This window comes from Chaetodon trifascialis, chromosome 4 (genome assembly GCF_039877785.1).
Source record: "Chaetodon trifascialis isolate fChaTrf1 chromosome 4, fChaTrf1.hap1, whole genome shotgun sequence".
Classification (NCBI taxonomy): domain Eukaryota; kingdom Metazoa; phylum Chordata; class Actinopteri; order Chaetodontiformes; family Chaetodontidae; genus Chaetodon; species Chaetodon trifascialis.
In genome coordinates, this window is record NC_092059.1 from 18,831,432 (window position 1) to 18,852,670 (window position 21,239).

A 21,239-nucleotide genomic window follows, 5' to 3' on the forward strand; every position below is an offset into this window, starting at 1 on the left:
GCAGGGCAGCTTATGACATCTGAATATCCCAACCACACATGCTTGCCAGCGCTGTAGGACAAGGGCATAAAGGGAGATTACCCTGAATTACAGCAAAAATGGGACAGCATAATAATAATAATAATAATAAAAATCATCTTACCTTCCATCATGGTTGCAGATTTGCATTCCTCTATCTCCAAGGAGCCTGAAATGAAAGCAGGAGGTGTGGGGAGGGGGAGAAGAGAAGAAACCCCCGGTTACCACAGAGATACAGTAGAATTGATGGGCAGCAGAGCAGCCGTGTGCATGTGGCTAACGCCCTGGCTAACTGTGAGCCTCCGACACCCCCAGACGTCGCCTGTCAACTAGCCCTGAAGGGAGAGGGGGGAGAGAGAGAGACAGAGATAGAGAGGAGGGGTAGGGGCCTGGCCGGGCTAGCTGCCGATCATCAGAGCTGGGGCTTAAGCCATGGAGGATGCTGCTGCTGCTGCTGCTACTACTACTGCTGCTGCTGCTGCTGCTACTGCGGCTCTAACCTACACATTCAGTTGAGGATGCTGAGAGGTGGGGGCAAAGCTAACTGGAGGAAAAAAAATAAATAAAAGAGGCAGGGCAGAGAGAGGGAGGGAGGTGGAGAGACTGAGAGGGAGGGAGGGAGGGAGGGAGGGAGGGAGGGTTATGTGTGTGTATGTGTGTTTGGTGGGGGGGTGGTAGTGTCGAGGAGGGGCGGAGGCAGTTTGCTGAGGTCAGAGATGGCCTCAGCCAATCCCGGCCGAGCTTTGTGGAGTCACATGGCTTACAGCTTGAATCTCCTGACACTGTGGCCCAAGAGAATGCTATGTTAGTAACCTCTCTTGCTTGACCAATAATTGTGCGCATACACTTAACACACACACGTTTACATGTCCAAACAAGAGAAACAGGAAAAAGTCACAAGGCATGTAAATCCAGGCACACTAATACGCTAAATACACACACAGACACACACACACAGGCACCCCTCCCCTACACCCTACCTTATGTCAGTGCAGTATGCCGAGCCTGCCCAGAGGTGAATGACATTAATTATTTGCTCGCGGAGAGAGTATCATGCAGGTGTGAGCCAAGTGACAACCCATGTTGAGGACACACACACATGCACACACACACATACGCAGACTCTAATACAGCACTGCACACATTTGCCCTGCACCCTCCTGCACAGTGACTATTCCTGTAGTAGCTGCTTGTGTGTCCCTGCCTGTGGTGTCCCGCCCCCCTTGGAATAAGGTGTGGTTTCACTCTGCCCTCTCTCTCTCTCTCTTCTCTCTCTCTCTCTCTTCTCCCTCCTCTCTCTTTCTTCCTCCCTCCCTCTCTCCCTCCCTCCCTCCCTCTCTTTGCCTGCCTGTTTCACTCTGCTGTCTTTTTCTGTCTCTGTGCTTTCCCACTGCACCCCGACCATGTTCGATCAGCGTGACGTTATGGCAACGCAGGCTACAGCTGCAACCAACGAGCAGGAAGGGCCGATGACAGAACAGCCCCAGAGAGGGGCGTGTGCTTGTGTCTGGGTCTGTGTGTGTTTGCTGATTAATTATCTATGAGGGGGTGGGGAAAAAGAGAGGGAGAGAGGAGGGGTGGATGTTTATGTGCACAAACCAAGAACCAGAGGAGACTGACAATTAGGCAAACCTGCAAAACAACAACAACAACAAATAATGAAACAGCAAAATGATATAACTTAAAATGTGGGAATGAACCAGGAATGAATGCAGCAAGCACTTTGAGTCTACTGTCATTGTTATTAGTATTAGGGTTATTACTTTTATTGTTAGCTGTAGTAATAGAAGAAGTTCTCTTTGTCACAGTAAAAGCCTATTCATGATGACTTTATAAAGTATTTCTACGGAAGCCCAGTGGGTGTGCAGTCATAAATCTACTAATAGTTGGCATCACTCTCTAGCCTTGACCTTACGTATGTACCTTTAACTATGTATGTAGTGAGCAATGTCTTAAGAAAATTCGTGTAAACAAAATACTCAGGCTTAGGTGCAGGCAGAGTGTGTGGTGCACGGGTGTTCACGTAGATGACTTATACATATATACACATGGATGTATACTGTGTATACTGTATGTTTATGAGAGAACCTATAATCAGTGGCTACTAATGTCTACTACACAGACAAATAAGCATCTATTTTTTCCTTTATCTCTAAGTCCTTAGTCATGCATTAACAAGAGCCAGCCGTGTGCCAGTCCATGCCCAATGAATCCTCCCAAGTCATGCTTAAGCCCATGTGATGGTGGCTCCCTCCCTCCAGATCTCTCCCTCTCTCTCACTTCCCACTTCTTCCTTTTTCATTTCCTGATTTCTCCCTTCTCCCTGTTTTCATCCCGTTATTTTTGTCAAGCTGCCTCTATTCATCTCCTCCTGTCACTTGCCTCCTGCCTCCTTTCGTTTGTCCATCTTTCCTTGTCCAGCTCCTCTGTCTTAACACCCAGCAGATGCTCTTGAAGAGGAGGACCCCACCCCTGCCCCCCGCTTTAACTCCCTTCCCCCTCATCCTTCCTTCTTCCCTTCTTCCCCCAACTCCAAAGCTGTATTTAGTGACTACCCTGCTCCCTCCCCTTCTTGTTTGTCTTCTGCTGTCTCCCCTTCTCTTGTCTTCATATCTACCTAATCTTTTCTGCTCTCTCTACATCTCTGTTTCTCATCACTTTCTCTTTCCCTCTCCCATTTTGTTCTACATTACTCCTGTCTCCTGCTATTTCCCTTGACTGCAAAACAAACAGCATCTTCACCTGTACTGCCATCTAGTGTTCACTGAGAATCATGGCAGATACCTATGTGTTGGTGTTTAGACCTTACTGATGATGAGGTGCAAATATTATGGATATTTGCTCAGTGTACTGTAATACCATCCATAAACTGTACTGGGCAAATCATGTGGCTGACATTTGGTTATTTACTTGTACAAATAAAGAGGTAGGTGTAGTGGTAATGCAGCTGCAAATGCTGCAATGCCAGCTATTGGAGGAATGTAGAATAAGGGAGGAGGAAGGGAGGGGGATTTGCTAAATAAAGCCTAATGCCCTATAAGCTCTGTTTTGGATCTGCAGGAGTAGAGCAGCCTTTAAAAAGACACACAACTAACCATTATACAATTTACTATGGAGAGGAACAGACAATCACAGGCTACCAATCACTGTGGATTACTAGGCATGTTCTGCATAACATAATTTCCATAGGCTCTATTTATGGTTGCCTTGATGGGCACTTTTTTCAACTTTCAAATTGTAAACATCCTGCTCACATGCATGCCCATATTGTTCAAATTGCAAAAATACAATCATATTGAAAACATGTGTGAAAGTAAATTAACAAATTCAGTAAAAAATTAAGTTTCAGGAAAAAAATTAAATGTCATTTTCTGATAGAATGCTTTCTTTCTAACTGTATGTAAAGTGTTTGGTTTAAGGTTGGTTTTGGAAATAGTCAACTTTTCAACCATCACAGCTGCCAATGTTGCCTAAGACATTCTGCCCTGAGGCATCTGGAGGGGCATCTTTGAGGAAACGAGTCACAGTGAGAGGGACTGGGGCCTTAGCGAGGCTCATGCCATGGAGAGCAGGCCCTACGAGGCATGAGGCTTCGCACGGCATCCAACGCCTTCTGTTGCCCTTCAAACTTGTGGGTTTGGTGGGAGGGCCTTGGGAGAGTGATACGAGGCAGCAGAGAGAGAGGCGGAAGATTTTGCATTATATATGTTCAATCAATTGTTACCTACTGCAAATAGACCCAAAAGGAAAATAAGTTTGATATGCCTCAGTCACTTTGTAACTGTAATTTTGACCTACAGCGCTTTTAATAGCACCAATAACAGCTGTTGTTAATGGTGTTCTTGAGCATGTCATATGACATATGTCAACAAGTGACACTATTGCAAACAGAAGCTCAAAAACTACAAATCAAGGACAATATATTGCTCTATTGTCACTTTATAATGTCACTGTAAGAGATAAATCAAATCGTCCTCTGCACTACATTGTAGGCCAGTGGATTTAAGATGTAGTCTCAATGACACACTCACATGTTTTTAAATCAATCAGTTTTAGTATCGAATATCTATCTGGAGTGAGATTTGGAGAGAAATGAGGAAAAAAAGACAATGCATGGAGAGTCTACGAGATCCAGAAAGGGTAGATTGAGCATGAAGCCTTTGGGAAATGAATGTGGTGTGTTTAAATGCCATGGGAATATCTACTGCTTCCTACTTCTGCCTGTCTTTCTCTCTTCTATTTCTAAATGACAGTGCCACAGTGTTCCCTGATGCACCTTCTCAGAGGACACACCGCACAGTCAACATGCAAATTCATAATGTACAACTGCATTAATGCACACAAATGCCCATATCACAATATCAGTAAGTTCAACAAAAAAGTGAAGGTAAATGGCGACAAGAATAACATACAGCCACAAGCAAACAGACTATGAGATGAGATTTTACTACTGTAAAATACTGACAGCTCACAAAAAGATATAGACTACCCTTTTCACCACAGGCATCAGATAATCTACAGTAAACCCCATGAGACTATAAAGACGTAAAACAGGAAGAAAGAGAAGAAAAGTGACCTATATGCCTTATTTTCAGGTACACCAACAATCCATGTCCTCACTGCTGAGAAGGTGTTGAACTGAACTGATAGGTCAAGAAAAGGATTTTACCTATTGTACCTGCAACGATCCGAAACCAGCCTGTACACAGCTCCTCAGCCATTGACAGCTCTCTCCATGGACCCCCGTGTGCTCACCCCAGCCGGAAAGAGGGGTGAGAAGGGAGAGGACAAACGGACGACTAAGATTTTCAGCTGGAAAAGAGGAGAAGGAGACAAGAATGAGGAGTAACCAAGGACTCTGCCAGACTGAGCTGCTCCGACGATGTGCAGGATGATGCTGATACTAGCATACAATTTAACAACTGCTAGTGTGCCAGCGAAGGCATACACACAGGAACACAACCTGTGGGTTGAATAGTAATGTGGAACAGTGGGCTATGAGTCCAGGCAAGCTGGGCAGTGAAGGTCAACATGTCCTTTACTGCAGTACAAGCAGACACATGCACCGACACACACACTTGCTCTTGCACCCATACACACACACCCACAGTTACGAGTTCTCCCTACTCATGTACAAATTCTGCAATATACGGACAGAAGGCAAATGTTTGAGACTGATTATATGCATGTTTCAGATTGTTACCTTTACCACACTTTTGCTATGGTTTTGTTTCAAACATCCCAAACTTTTGAACAGTTTGAAAGTGCATCTCCATGATGGGTCTTACACTAGACATAAAGAAATATTCACAAGTCAAACTTTTACTTTTTATTCTTTGCTCTGATTAAGTTTGCTATCCTCAATCTAAAAAGCATCTGCTTTAATGTTTGTACATTACAGCAAAACAATCTAAAAATATGTTTCATTATTATATATATTTTTTTAATGTTAGGTAGTGCCCTTATAATCTGACAGCCAAGAATTACATTTTTGCCAATTACATGTGAACTGAACCAAAAATTTTATTTCAGGTCCCCCAAAATGACATGCCGCTGGCGCCATCTGCTGGTCACTTTAACACAGTGCCCTTTTTCCTGCCATTTGTTGTACCTCTATGACCCCTCCATCTCTGCTCCACTTCTACAGCTGCAGTCTGTTTCTTTTTTCAAGAATAGTACAGGGACAGTAAAACATTAAGTCTGCAACAGGCATCACAAAGACACACTGATGGTCACTAAGCACTGTAAAAAGAGGAGCTAAAAACCATGATCTATTTTTGACTCCGCAGAATCCAGATACAGGTACAGCACCAACAGAATCACATTCAGACTGGGGCACTGCAAAACTAGTGCCTGTGTTAGCTATGAAAGTCTCTGGTGGCACTGGTGGGCTAAAATAATTTAGCGTGAACCTATAAGCTTGATACCTGCAGTGACACACTGTTACACGTTCTCCGCTCCTTATCTCAGTAAAACACCCTCCCCTGAGAGCAGAGGAGTCCCCTTGGCATTTAGACAGACAGCACTTACTGTTCAGAAATAGATTATGTGCAAGGATGCTCCTGTTTCTGCCATATTTCATATACCTCCCTGATGGCAGAAATTTGTGTAAAGGGAGACTGTTTATTTCAAAAGCAGAAGATGCCAAATAAACTGAATTTACCTCTCTTGTTCCCTTTCTCCCACCCTGTAGCTTGCATCTATCTCTTTTTACCCCCCACTCACATACATACACCCTATACCTCCCTCACTCTGACCTACTTTCTCTCCACCTTTGCTTATGCCTTTCGCCTGTGGGGTGCAGTGTTGCTCTAATTTGGCCTTTTTTCAGGGACGACTCTGCATCTGTTTGTTGGTCTGAAAATGTTTTCACCAACAGCCAAAAACCACAAGACAATTTCAAATGGGTCATCACTCTGTGGGAAAGGGAAAGCTGCATTTAACTGCCGTGATCATCTGGCGACTGAAGAACCACTGGGGGTAGAGGATAAGGTATGGCGATGCCATTTAAGGTCCCTGAATTGCAATCATTTATCAAATGTGTTCTAGTTCCATCCTTAACTTCCCCATAAAACAAAAATAGCGATCTTGCACTAATTATGCTTTTCCCTTTGCACCAGAAACAGCTAGGGATGACCCATTTTATTGATTGATTGGACAAATAAATCAATGATACCTGATTTATAAAAAAAAAAAAAAAAAAAAAAAAAAGTAAAATTCTCACATGTGCAGATGGCAAATGATGACTAACTTCTGGTTTTCTGGCTGATGGTCAGACAAGTCAAGTTGGGCTCTGAGAACATAACATGGACATTTGTCTTTATTGACAGTTTAAATAAGATACAACTAATCATTAAAATAAAACATTAGTCATTTTTCATTTTTATCAACTTATGCCTCTTCAGACGGACCGGCTGACTGTAAGCCTCAACAAGCGTTAAACAAAAGAAGAGGGATGCTACATAAGTAGAGATGTACCAAAATCTCATGGTATGATAATACTTTGATATTAAGGACACAACACAATATTTATTGTGATATTTAAAAAAGAAAGAAAAATTACTTAAAAAAAAAAGCCCTTTATTATATATTTAGTGTACACAGTGTTTTTTATTCATATAAAATATAGTGCTGTAAAAAATACTGCGTTATTAACGTGTTAACGCAAATCAATTTTAACGGCGTCATTTTTTTTAATCACAAGATTAACGCTCTTTGTGACCTAGTGAACTTTTTTATAAGCTGTGGCCACTGCTAGTAACATAAGAAAAACTACAGGATCTGGTTGTAAACCAAAAACAAAACAATAGGCAAGCCCCATGTACGTGTTTGGTCTTGCTCGCCAGCTGTAAAGGAGTAGGCTACTGGTTTAGGCTACTGGTCAAGTGCGAAACGCCGAAATGGATGCGCAGAAGATTCTGAATGGAAAGTTTAGTTTCAAAAAGTTGCCAGATGGGTTGACTGACAACACCAAAGTTATCTGTGTGTATTGTTGGTGTGAACTGAATTATCACCGTAGCACATCCAGTCTGAAATACCACTTGATGGTCAAACACACGGCGAATACGAATTCTCCGCTGCCTCCTTGTCAAAACAGGCGACAATGGATGGCATATGGATGCTGTTATGTTCAAAGGAAACTTAAGAAAGGAAAGTTTAAGCCATGGTTTAACTGCACTATAGACTGAGTCCTAGTTTACAATGATGTGCACTTTGTAACTTTATCTTTTATCACCCTGTTTTGATCCCTTATTATACCCTTATTTTTTTGTCATCTGTTTACTGACAGTGTTTAATTGTGTGAGATTTGATTCGTTCAAATGTGAATGACTGCTCAAAATGAGAATGTTAGTGTGAAATATAACACTACACGTTGTTGTTTTCAATTAAAAAACATTTGCTCAAAGTAAGCCAATCCACTTTTCCATGTTGATAACAGTATTAAAATGATAGATAGATAGATGATTTAGAATAGCAATTAATCACGAGTTAACTATGACATTCATGAGATTAATCGCGATTAAATATTTTAATCGATTGACAGCACTAATAAAATTTGTTTTTACCTTAAAGTTCTTCTGCTTTCCTTCTTTCATGAAATAAAATATAAGTAGCCAGTCATGACCAAAGCATGTGAAAAGACTGCCACTGATTGTCTTTGGCAATGAATGACTGAACCAATTTCAAAAACTTTTTGTTTCCTGTTGGCTGCTCATAACATGAGCTCCAAATGCTTCTTCCAGGCTCATCTGGCTTCACTGAAGCTGTGTTGTTGTAATTTGAGCTTTTCTGGGCGACAATGTGCCAAATGGCTCATGTTTGATGTGTTCCGGTAGTGTAGCTGTTTTGTGTTTGTCAGTTTCCTATTTGCCATTGTCAGTTCTTCAAATGGGAAAATTTAAATATTGCCACATATCAGCTCTAAATGTCAATGGAACATCTTAATCTCTTTTTCATTATTGTTTATCCGTAATTCTCTCATTTTATTTTTAGCAGTACTTGACTAGCACGCAAAGTATGAGGGGAGTCTATCTACTTGACTACTATGACTGTGCCCTCTGCTGTTCAAACAAAAACAATACAATTTTGACAAGGACAGCTATTAAATAACCTTGTAACGTCATGGCAGAAAGTACCACGGTCCCACTTCTATCTCGATATTGTGAGATTCAATATATTGTGACATCCGTATACATAAGGAAGCAAAACTTGCATTAACTTTTTACTTTAAAAATGACTGAAATCTGTAATAAAAAGAAGAAGGGGGGAAAAAGGAGAAACCAATTCAGCGAGGTACTGCCACGCTTACTGAGGTGAGCAGGATGATGACACTAATTCAGCACTACAGGAGCAGGACACTGAGGAGCAGGGAAAGCCCAGTGGCACATGACCATGCAGTGAGATGAACCAAGCAAACAGGAAGACAGAAGGGCGACTTTTCTCCCACGATCACATCATCAGGGCCACTCACAGCTGTGTAACACTGACACACCAGCGAGCAGTAATGTATTCATTCATGCTCTGCTTTCACAGTTCAGTTCAGTAAATATTTTTTGTTTTTCTTTGAATCTTGTCCTCTGTGAACTTAAGGAACCCTCACATGTGACACCTTTGCCATTAATTAAATGACAGGAGAGCTCTGAGCTTGAGGTATGTCACTACAGAGCAAGTGTTTTACAGATATGATGCCTCTCGGTTAACATCATCTCTATTCTGGGACTTCCCTGGGCTCATGTTGCAGCCGTCACGTCTCATGTCCCAAGGCCTTGTGCCATTTCCTGCACATTGTCAGAGCAGCATCCCTGCAAATCTCCACCCTGCTCCATCTCTGCCCAGCTCCAAATTGTCCTGATGAGGGATGGTGATTAGGCAGCAGTCATTAAATGTACGCAGACAAATACCCACTCACCAATTAGGCAGCAGTGAGTGCAGTCAAACCAAAACAACTCACTCCACTCAGCAGTAGGGGAAGCCATGTAGGGCGATAAGGCGTGGTGATGGCTGGGTGCCATGTCGAGTGCCTACGTGCCATCCAGCCACTCGTGATGCTCTCTGTCTGTTAGTACTGCCAAACTGCTCTGTGTCATTACCCCACTAGCTGCCCTGCCCAGGGTGTCAAGCACACATGTACACAAACACACACACTACATCAAGAGGCAAGGTTTTCTGTGTAATTAGCACCCACTTCCTCATTACTTAATGATGCTGAGGAGGCTGACTGCCACCTCCTTGGTGAATTTGGTCTATTTAGTCTAATGCCACTTGAGGTATTCTGATTCATAAGTTTGAGTAGTTAAAGCAGGAGTTACTTTAGAAGGAACTTAATGACATTGTTGTCAGCGACAAACAATACTGATGTGTTTTATTTTGGTGCCAGGCCAGATGATCAATCAGACAGTGGTCGGTGAATTAGCTAGTTAGCAAGAGTTATACATAACGTAGTTGGTCATAATGAAGGATATTGAGTCAGGCTTTGTACCAGCCACCCAAAGGCACAGTTAGAAAGGGTCAGTTCAGTCTAAAATGAAAATTAACTTGCAGAGACTTGACACTTGAAAGTATAATATGACTATATTTCCCACTTCCCCTGCACTTCAGCATCAGTCTAATAACAAATACTGTCAGTCTGGACTATTCTCTGACCCCAAACCCCATTCAGAGACAACCCCCTGTTATAGGACCCCTCTGAAATCCAGTCCCCCCCTCCAGCCTCAGAAGTTGGGATGGAAAAGATGAGCTCACCCCTCTGATACTGGGCCGGTCTGGTCTGTGGTCTCCCTAATGGTCTCCAGGATGTCAACACCAGTTCAATAAGTCCCTCTTACTCACACCAATTACCACTTGCACACAGGGCCCAAGCCTAAATAAACAGAGCCCAAACTTGCTATACAATCAGCTTATATCTATAAACAGTGGAGAAGTTTAAATTAGACCACTCCCAAGAGTACCGGTCTTTGCTTGGACAGCCAGGCTGACAGAATGGAGCCAGATGAAGTCACTGCAGGGAGTTTCAAAGGAGTATTTTAAAGAAAACAAAAATAGCACAGGGATGAGTTCTATACTCTCTAATCGCTTTGGATAAATCAAACAGATCGTCAAGTTCAATACCCTTTAACTTAATCTAAATTTGATTTGGAAGGTTTGGTTCTGTTTAACTAGTAAATGACCCGCATAAAAAACATTCAGGTAAAGTGCCTAAAGTGAAGGTGAGAACAGAAAATCAAAGATCTGTGTCAGAACACTCATAGAAAACCCTGCAGGTGAAATAAATAAATAAAAAAGAGAGAGAGAAACACTTGCCTACACTTGCTTACTGGCTCAATCGGTTTTGGCTGGACACCCACGAGAAAGTTGCTGATATAGGTTACTGTGTGTGTGTGCTGTGACGTTCTGTTAGGAGCCCAGATCCTCCCTATGACGCATTTAAAACTGAACCCATAATTCATGAGCCATCTTAAAATAGGAATGTAGCTTTTTAAGATCTGCTTTATCTGACAATGTGGCAGAGCAGCGAGAACAATGATCCTGCCTCTGATGTAATGTAGTAGGTCACGAGGCAGACTCAAAATCATGATGTACGAGGTATGTGCTATATTTTTTCAGAGAAAGGTTCACAAAATGATCATGGAGGTATTCCTGCTCTCCCCTCTTTAGAGGACTTTTAACTAAATGTAGGCTGTGAACCCAACCAGGACTAAGAACAGTCCATGGATTCATCACACTTCCTGATTTAAGAGGGCAGATGATCAGTATGTGCAAGTGTGTTTTTACATGTGTGTGCGTAATGGGTAGGAGTGGGTGGGTATTCATGGAGTATACAGCAATTCATTTAACATATTACAGCTCCTTTTATTGACTTTCATTGACTGTGTAACACTGAGTGCATCACTAATACTAGGAACAAGGAATTGGTCAGGTGAGCCATGTTAGTACTCATAGGATTAGGCCAAAATTAGTAGATGGTCTTAAGATGGCATTAATACTTTAATAATTGATACCTCTGAGTTCTGCTCAATCAGGTCTGCAAATGATCATTATTTGATAGTTTCTATGCCATTGTGGCCTGTGCTATTATTGAGGTGTACTATGAGGACGCACACACCTACCTCAATGTGAAAGCTCTAATTCTGATATCAGCTGATTCAGGAATTTGTAGTGCTGGGATATTCTTGGTCATCTACTCATTCACAGCAAAGTCCGTTTGTGATCTGCAACACAAATGCACATTTAACCTGATTAGACTACACACCAAAACATACATAATCTCACCTGCAGGCTATAGGTCAGAGAAATTTTAAAGGTGCACCAGGAACTTGCATTAACATCAAAAACAATGTAAACAGGATGAAGGGTCACTGCTCATAAACACTGACTGACTGACCAGATAACTGGCAGACTGGCTACTTGAGCAAGGTGACTTGTTTAAAATGATTAATGAATTTAAGAAACAGAGAAGTGCAGATGAATTATGACCCAACTGATGACCTGGTGGGACAAATGGTTGGTGTGTTCCCGAGCATGCAGGTCATGCTTCTCCACAGTTTCACACACATAAGGCTTCCCCCATGAACAATCCACAGCAAAAGCAGCATGAATGACTCACTCCTTCAACAACACGTTCTGTATTGAACTATGCAAGTCTGCTGAGGACACAGTCTTTTTTCTATATTTTTTTCTATTAGCTCAGATATTCAGGATAGATTCACAGTGCAGAGAGATGATACAAAAAAGACTATTACATTCAATGTCTTTTTGAAAGTCACTGAAAAAGGTGACTTTGTTCATGGGAGTGTTGCACATTTACTTTACTAGCATACTCATTTTGTAGTGATGTTTCCTTTGCATCTTAAAAGTTTTTTTGTTGAGCAAAGATGGAGCATCACAGGGAATAACTAAAAATTCACATTGCATCGTGTAAGTCCTTTATTTATTTAAACCTTTGTGACTTGTAAAACTTCAACAGGTCTGAACAGGTCTGAACAGATCTGTGCTTGCTACATGTCTGTCTTCCACCACATTTGCACAGCATAACATATTTTACAGTGTTCATAGAAATAAATGTTCAATGTATTGCAAAAATTTAAAGGTAAATGTAGAATACTTAATTTATATTGCATTAAAATGCTCTTGGCAGTTGTGGCTCTGCTACTTTATTTCTAAGTATTTTTAATATTTTTTCTTCAAACGTGAGAGCTGTACCGCAGTGTAACACAAGGACAGTACTGTCTTCATGGGCAGAGCCCAGAACTCATTGCCTGATAATGCTGCTTTTGAGGGTTTTCACAGCTCAACACAGGAAATAGAGCTCAGAAACTTTCCCAGGCTGAATTCCCAGGCAAAGTCCACCTAAAACTGAAACCTCATTCCACACTCATCTCTCTCAAGCTTGGCAATGCCTTCTCTCCCCCACAGCTTTTCCCACATATCGTGAACCTCTACTTGAACTCTGCTTCAACACTCACACTTGCAGCAGGCCTCTGGGATATTCTAGCTATCCCAACATGACAGCCCCAAGGCCAGAACCACTTCTAACATGTGCACTAGGCATTGAAAAACAACTGTGAAATGTCTTCTACCACTGTCTTAAAGGATAGGTCCACATTTTTTAAAAGCCTGTATTAAAATAGTGGCTAGGGGTGAATTCTTAGTAAAGCACTTGAACTTTGGAAGATATCCACTTGCTTTGTCTAATCCAGCCTCAAATTACCATCACATAAACTGTGGAATGTATTTTTGTACAGAAAGAGGAATGCAGACCATCACTTGCATTGTGCATGTGCTGAAAATGTAGTATTCAGACTGTGGCTGGTCCACGCCAGGACCACCACTGATACAGGATGGAAGTGTCCGAAAGGAAGGCAGACCCAGAATTCAGGTGTAGCTCCATGTGAATCATCACGTGCAACAACGCCTGCTCAGTCTGATTGGACACAAATATCATCACATGCTGATGTCGTACATCTGGACTCCAGCACCAACACCACAACTCTTACAAAACATACCTAATTAATCAAGATGATCATTAATGTTCCAAACAAATGCTAATTATTTTTCAGCTGTGCCAAACCTCATGATGCAGTGAGCTTGGCCAATCGACCTGAATGAATTGACTGGAGTACACGGATGCCAAAACATAATTACTCAGTTGTTTCGGATGACAAAAGCTGATCAGTCTTGCGTCCCCTTCTCGTCTCTCTGCTCCCCTCTCCTGCGCTTTCATGTGCTGGATTGCGACATTGTGTAATAAACTTTAACTAGCTGCTAGATTGTATCTGTTGTGTTTAGAGTATTGTCAGTACCATGACTTTCAGGCCCTAGGTGACAAAAATCAGGACCAAGCTGTGTCAAGACTACAGTGGCATGTATGCCCTAAAGCACTCCCTGAACTTCCATAATCACCCTGAAGACTGATTAGAAATCAGTGATGTACATCCATCAATCCATGATTGGAAAGAAGATTTTAGGACTACAACTTGTGTTCACCCTGTACGCAGCATCCATAACAAGTCACTCTCAGTCTTTTAACCAGATATTTCAGCAACCTGTGCTATTGTATGAATTGTAACAAACCATCAGAATCATCTTCAGAGTCTTCCAGGTTTTGCATGAATGTGACTCCTTTTCCTGAAAATGGCAAGTCCAAAATGATCAAGAGATCAATTATAAACACTTCTCTTCGACTACAGTTGTAATGTGTCAAAAGCCATAGTTGGATAACAATATTTCAACATTTCATCATCATCCTAAAATGACTATGGCAGGGCACTGTGTGTCAAAAAGTGATAGTATAGCATATCAGGAAACTGTTTGAGCATGCATACACCACCTCTTTCCATTCCATTACTCAGACACATGTGATAAGGGATGATCCCAGACACCAGACTGGCTTCCTGTTTCATTTCTAGGATGTAGGCTGTTCCGCACAGGGAACTTTATCATTTACTGTAAATACATTTCTCGCAAATCATGGCATTAACTATCGTGGATTTCCAGCTATGATGTCATTTACCATACACAAGACTGGATCCACTTTCAATTTCAATAAACACATGCGCTGAAATGACTACAGCTGGCAAATGGTAAATTACCACACAACTAAAGGTTCTCGCCCTAAAATGAGCTATCCCATGAAATATTTTACGTGTTCCTCCAGTCTTGTTAATGCTCACTTCTGACACACCGAGTGTGTTATGTTAAGCTAGTTCATGTTCATGGTGGCAGTGCCAAATGGTTTCCTACAACTGGTCAGCATCCTACCACCTTTAGCTAGCTAGTAAGTTACATGGTTAGCCACAGTTGCCTACTACTGTATTTATATCTGGTAAGATTTTGCACAAGAAAACGTTAGCTAGCTAGACACATGAATTTTTCCTTTCATAAACTGGCATTTCAAAGCAGCTGAATGTAGTTCAAATTAATTCAATTTAGGCACAATATTAAGCTAGCTTAGGTCTCTCGTGTAGCTAGCGTTAACGTCCATTTGACAAGTTAGCTGCTGGTTAAAACTGCTGCACTGACGTTTCCATTTTCAATCTATTATCCTCTGTTTTTTTTTCTCAGGGATAAGCACTTACAACACTTCCTGCTTTTTTCAGAACCATTTGATTGGTCAAAGTATTATCTGTTCCAGTGACAACAAAACATACGCTGACTCCTGCAGAACTGGTAGAAAACGTCAACTTACGAATTGCGACTGTTTTGCTCAGCCAATGAAAGATGGTCGCCGGAAGTGACATAGCAGTCCTCCTATCGCCTTGCTTGACTTGTATGAAGCAAAAACACAATTTTTATAACCAGGTCAATGTATGTTGTTTTTTTTTATTATAATGATTTATTTAGGTTCTATTTTATTTTTAATGTATCTTAATCCCTCTGTAACAAAATGAGCAAAGACGTGTGTCACTTCCGGTTAGCGTAACTGATTGACCGTTGATGGTTTGAGTTAGGAAACTTCTTAAAAACCTTCTTTACTAGGCAGTGTGGGGAATATGTTTGTTCCAGCTGAATACAAGTCTTTAGGAAATCTGACAATGTCTTCTTAAGACCAGCAAATTATGTAAAATTTCCTTTGGGGCTCCTGTTTAAGTTAATGTTGCATTTCAGAATATATCAGATGTCAGACGTCAAAGTAACAGATGTCAGTTCTCAAATGTCAAACGATGATTATGTAAGGGGCCCAATCTGCTGCTGGACAGTCAAGCTACAAGCAGAACAACAGGCCACATTTCAGCATGTATGCCCCAAAAGGACAGAAACCTATCAGCTCCGTTTCAACCATAATGTTACATACTGTTTTCCAGTCATTTATTACATAATTTATTGACTCACACCTACGCTGAAGCAGAGATTTAAATGCCACGTGTTAACTGTAAAACGTGTTTTACTAATTGGGCTGGTCCAGGCACCTTACCAGCCCCTCACCCTACCCCTTGGTTAATAATTAATCCAAAACAGTCCAGGAGAGTAATTTCCTCCTGCAAACCACAACATTTTGACGTGCAGCCCAATACTGTTGCGTAACACGAGCGTCCCTCCCTGTTTGATTTTTCCAAATGTTTGTACAGCCTCTGCCACCAAACTTGGCCCGAGAGCATGCAAACTGTACCTGATCCGCGTGATGGTCCTCTTCTTTTTCCAGCATGCAGAGGAAAGGCTGTTTGTTTAGAAAAGTGTTCATATACTGTTTTTGAATGGTCCGTACTCCGCTGCAGGTTACTGTGTAGCTCCGTACGCATGACCATGCACGTGTGAAGCCCGGAGGCGATGGGTGTGTCTGTATGTGTGTGTGTGTGTGTGTGTGTGTGTGTGTGTGTGTGTGTGTGTGTGTGTGTGTGTGTGTGTGTGTGTGTGCGCGCGCGCGCGAGGGGACCTGCTGGGCCTTATGGCTCTGCTCAGTATGTTTTTTCCAAACAAAACAAAACAAAACAAAACAAAACAAAACAAAACAAAACGGCCTTAGCAACCCATTAATTATATTTAATCATTTCATTCACTTATTCAATTAGATATTCTGTGTGCATCTTATGAATATGAGATCTAACCATCATCTATAACATCAACCAGATTATTTTTACTGTCAGCTTACTATCAGCTCTATATGATGAATGTGAATGGGGTATATACAGTATACCACACACACTCTAACACACACAGCCACTACTATGTAAAGCTGGGCCCCTGGACTGCAGTGTGTATGTATATTTCTAGATTCAGTCATATTCCATATTTGCAGTTCTGATCTCTAGCAGCATGAATCTGCATGTGTGTGTCAGAGTTTATCCGTGTCGGTACCTGCTGTACGAGACGTTTTCTGCATGTAACTGTGGAGATGTTATCCCACCGAGAAATGTCTGGAGACTGTGTCTCAGTATTCAACTCTACCACAGTTGCCATGGTAACCTGATGACAGAGAGAACTTGGTCGTGATAGGATGCGAGAGGAAAAACCCTGTCCAAATTCCAATTCACTGCTTCTCCTCTCTGGCTGGCAGTCTCTCTCTGTCATGCTGTTATGCTATCCTCACTCTGCATGTGTGTACTCACTCACTTACACACACTTATATACACATGTGAACACACACTAATCAATTTGTTAGAAAGAGCTTTGTCTGTCTACCAGGGGTAGCTTAACTGCAGTAAGGTAACATAGTACTCTCATCTAGAAAAACAGGTTCATTCTGCGCAAACTCAAAGAATAAACTGACAAGATCCTTATAAATACTCACATCAACAGTGTGATGTGATGGCTCACATCACAGGCCGCTTTGTTTTGTTTTGTTTTGTTTGGAAAAAACATACTGAGCAGAGCCATGTTATGAGAGTTCTCCTTTTCTTTCTCCTTTTCTTTATTTCACTCACAACTCTGATGAGGCCACTACTGGATACTTCAAACTCATCACTGCCTGTGCCCCAGAGCCTCCTATGAGGATGGACCTATGTGTTCAAACATCGTCCAAGATGTCTTCAACCACAGCCTTTCCCCAGGTTTATTACCTATCTCCTCTCCTCTCCTCTCCTCTCCTCTCCTCTCCTCTCCTCTCCTCTCCTCTCCTCTCCTCTCCTCTCCTCTCCTCTCCTCTCTGAGGCCAGACCAGGCCACTGCACATGCTCGGTTCAGCCTGTCCCGACAAATCAGAGCTCCTGCGCTGAAAATTGTGGCAGAGGAAAGGAGACAAGAACAATGCACAGAGAAAAGAGGGATAGTGCAAAATAGCTTGCTTTTAAAGGAGATGAGTCAGGTCCTGCTCTGTGGAAACAGTCAACACAACAACTTATGAGTTAATTCTCTGCTGTAAGTTTTATATACTGTTTATCTGGTAACTCTGATACTTTGGAGTCATTGTTGTATGTTTTCATTTGTCTCTGTGTTGTATTTGTTGGTTCTTGTGGTCTGTACTCTGTACAAGACTCCTGTTGCATGTTTTTCTGTCCTCAGAGAGAGGGATCACTCTTTTGTTGCACTTTCTAATGTTTCTGCCATTTATTTTTCCAGGTGAAGTGTTTTTTGATTTTATTTCTGGCCCCAAATGATCTAAGTTGAGTCAAAGTTGATTTGACAAACAGGAGCCTCCAGGGTAATGCTGTAGGTAACACAAGGCTTTTTACATGATGTAATACTTTTGAAAACCATTAAAGACATTATTTGTGATTGTAGTGTTGCCTAATGGTCAGAGAATGCATTATGAAACAAGATGACCAAGGTTCAAGCCCTGGAGTTGACCTGTGTGTGCCTGCCATTAACTATAAATGGTCTGAAGTACAGAAGATTACTGGAAAGAATGGCATTACGAGAGAGCAATAAGTAAAAGACACACACACTCGCGTCAGCCAATGAACTGTTCCCATGTGCTGCAGACCTCTATGATTTGGGAAGAGTGCGTGAGAGCAACAAATTATTTCTAAAGTTTAGAGTAATATGACCAAAGGGCTCAGTGACACAGCTGTGGAAGAACCAGAGAAAAGGGAAACAGAGACGACTGTGAAATTGGTCACGCTACGGAAAAACACACATTCCTCATTGTAGCTTTCGGTTCGGAGTTTTTTTCTCCCCCAGTTGAAATGATTACTCACTGTTGTTTGTGTCAGTGATTCAAAGGAGGAGTTTTAATGGTGCTGTTCAGTGGATTGGTCCGGGGCACACAGATGACACCACTGCCGTTCACTTCTCTAAGTGACTGGGTTGGTCAGTCTTTTACTGTATATTGAGGTCATGAATCTGTGGAGGAGGAAAGGGGTGCTGATGTCATATACATCTTTTACCATACTAAATAGTTTGTGACGATGAATAGCACAGTCCAAGCTAAATAGGTTTTGTTTGTTAGTTTGTTTTGAAGCAGCTGATACCTTATATAAATGTATCGTCAGAGTCCTCTGGACCATTGTTTTGTTCATGTCCTCCTTGGATTTGTTGCTTGTGCCTGTGGTCTGCATCTAAACATTCAGCCCACTGAGAAAGTCTTATCATCATATCAGTCTTACAGATCTGTCTTTGCTCTGGCTGTTCCCAGAGGTTTTGTTAAACTGAGGGCTTTAGTGAACTGACAACCTGTCTTGACACCATGTCGTTCTGTGCAAACTGTAACTGTACTCAAGAATCTTCATAGTGACCACTCAAACCTTAAGAACCAACTCCATTTACTGTATGGTTGACTGTTTCCAGAAAGAGAGCATTTTGCTCTCAGGATCAAGGTGCTGACTGTGGAGCTCTACCCCCACTGCTCCTGCCAGACAGGGGCCTGAGCTAAACGTGGACCCCTCCCCTTGGATCTGGTGTAATCGTGAATGTACTGTGGCTTGTTTGAGACTTTTGGTTCACCTGTTTGTGAGCACCACTGAACGTCTGAGCAGACATTCCCGGTGCTCTGGGTGCAACCTAGAAGTGGAGTCTCATTTCTCCAAAACGCTGCCACCTGTGTCCACCTGTTCTCTCATTGCTTTCACAAGCACGAGGGCTCACCAAGAGCTTTCTTCCTGCACCCTCAGCCACTTCATCATCTCTCCTGTAATTGGCTCGGAGGATAGAAATAGCCACATGTATCCATCACGAGACTGATTTACCTGCTTCAATTACAAACTTAATGCAACCTCAGGGGACCAAAGAGCGGCATGGCGTTGCCTTTTCCCACTGTAACCGCTGGTTTCTGTCTTATGATTCTATGAATTTGTTTGTGTCTGCTGTTTTCACTGTACAGCTTTGCTTGGCTGCACAGAAGGACTGCCTTCATGACATAATCATGAAATCATGAAAAGCAAAACCAAGTTAACAAGAATTATTTCATTCAGATAATGCATTTTTATTCTATTTTATTCAATTCAATGTCTTGAAAGGAAAAAAAGGTCTCATTATGAAAAATAATGCTAATCTTTATCTTCACAAAATGATATGCCAAACCCGAAAGACAGCTCGATAAGTCTTCGTGCAATACAAAATCAATTACCAAGCTTGTCATTTTAACAGTGTTTCTTCTGAGTGCAGCAGTAGCAGCAGTATTTGACCCAGCTGGCCCGACAGGCAGCTATAAAACCACAGTGACGCAAAAGCAGGAACCACATAATTTGCATTAAAAGAGAAAATTTTTAACCCTTAGTGGTCATAATAAATGCTACAATAAGCCAACGCTGAACAGATCGGATACTGAATGTGCCCTGTGCGTGCCATCTCTCACTTCAGAATCCTTCATTTAGCCACTCTGTCAAGTTATAAAATCAGTGCAAGGTATGAATTCTTAAGACATTATAACCCTTAACACACACAGCAGTGTAGGCAGTCATTGACCCCTGGTAAACAAGTACCTCTGGTCCACCTGTTTAGGATTTCAAAGACTACTAAATGTCCCTGTATGTAGCCCCATACCTTCATAGACCGCATGCATTCTTTTACATACACGCTGTGCTCACTGCCAGACTTTCATATTTGTCATTCTACAGTTGGCTCTAAAATACTTACAATCAACATCTGGGAAGTATTAAACCCAGTTCAATTGACACATACTTTTGTAATGACGTTTATGTTGACAGCCTGCTACTGGCTGACTTGTAAACCAACATGGAGCAGTAGTTCAGAGCCCAGCCTGTGTGTTTTGAAGTCAGTTTGCTGATTATTGTGGAGAATATTAAGTATTCTTTCAGCTTTTGGGGGCATTTGATGGCTGGTCATTATCTTGAAATGATAATAGGGTAAATAAAGTTTCACTTTTGTTCGAGCAAAGATGTCTTTTAGGCTGTTCTAAAAATTGCACGGTTCTACACAGATTAACAGAATAGAGACTCTAAGAAGTCCACATTTGTCACCGCACCATTGTGTAATAACAACGTGTGGGCTTGGGAATCTTACATTTAATTTCCGAAATCTCAATGAAGCCTTCGTCTGTTCAGCTTAAAGGAGTTACATCAGCTGCTCTCTCCCCCTCTGTCTCTATGTATGCGCATGTGTGTGTGCGTATGTGCATGTGTCCTTCTCCTTTTATCAAACTGCGACTGTAAATACATCTTTATTGTTACAGCAGCTTAAAATCTGGCTGCACAAAATTTCACCTTACTTCGCAGTGTTTGTGACACCTGATTAAAAAGAATAGTGAAATACAACTTGTCACAATACGATGCCAGCAGCCGACACAAGTGCGTTTCCCCCTTATTTCAGAGATTTACAAGAAATAAATGGATGTATCTTAGATGAAGTAGATGAGCCCAGGTCGATCATTGCACTACCAAAATAAAAATAGT

General features: G+C 41.7%; 1 protein-coding gene across 3 annotated transcripts in view; it reads right to left on the minus strand.

Annotated features, from left to right (window-relative positions):
- Positions 1 to 16,267, minus strand: part of sgip1a (SH3GL interacting endocytic adaptor 1a) — a 73,672-nt gene extending 57,405 nt beyond the window's left edge. For all 3 annotated transcript variants that reach the window (XM_070961546.1, XM_070961544.1, XM_070961543.1), the window contains exons 1-4: positions 16,124 to 16,267; positions 11,625 to 11,726; positions 4,688 to 4,830; positions 143 to 187 (exon numbers count right to left, since the gene is read on the minus strand). In XM_070961546.1, the coding sequence (XP_070817647.1) occupies positions 143 to 187; positions 4,688 to 4,739 (97 nt within the window). In that variant the 5' untranslated portion in view covers positions 4,740 to 4,830; positions 11,625 to 11,726; positions 16,124 to 16,267. The remainder of the gene's footprint in view (positions 1 to 142; positions 188 to 4,687; positions 4,831 to 11,624; positions 11,727 to 16,123) is intronic.
- Between the last annotated feature and the right edge of the window lie 4,972 nt (positions 16,268 to 21,239).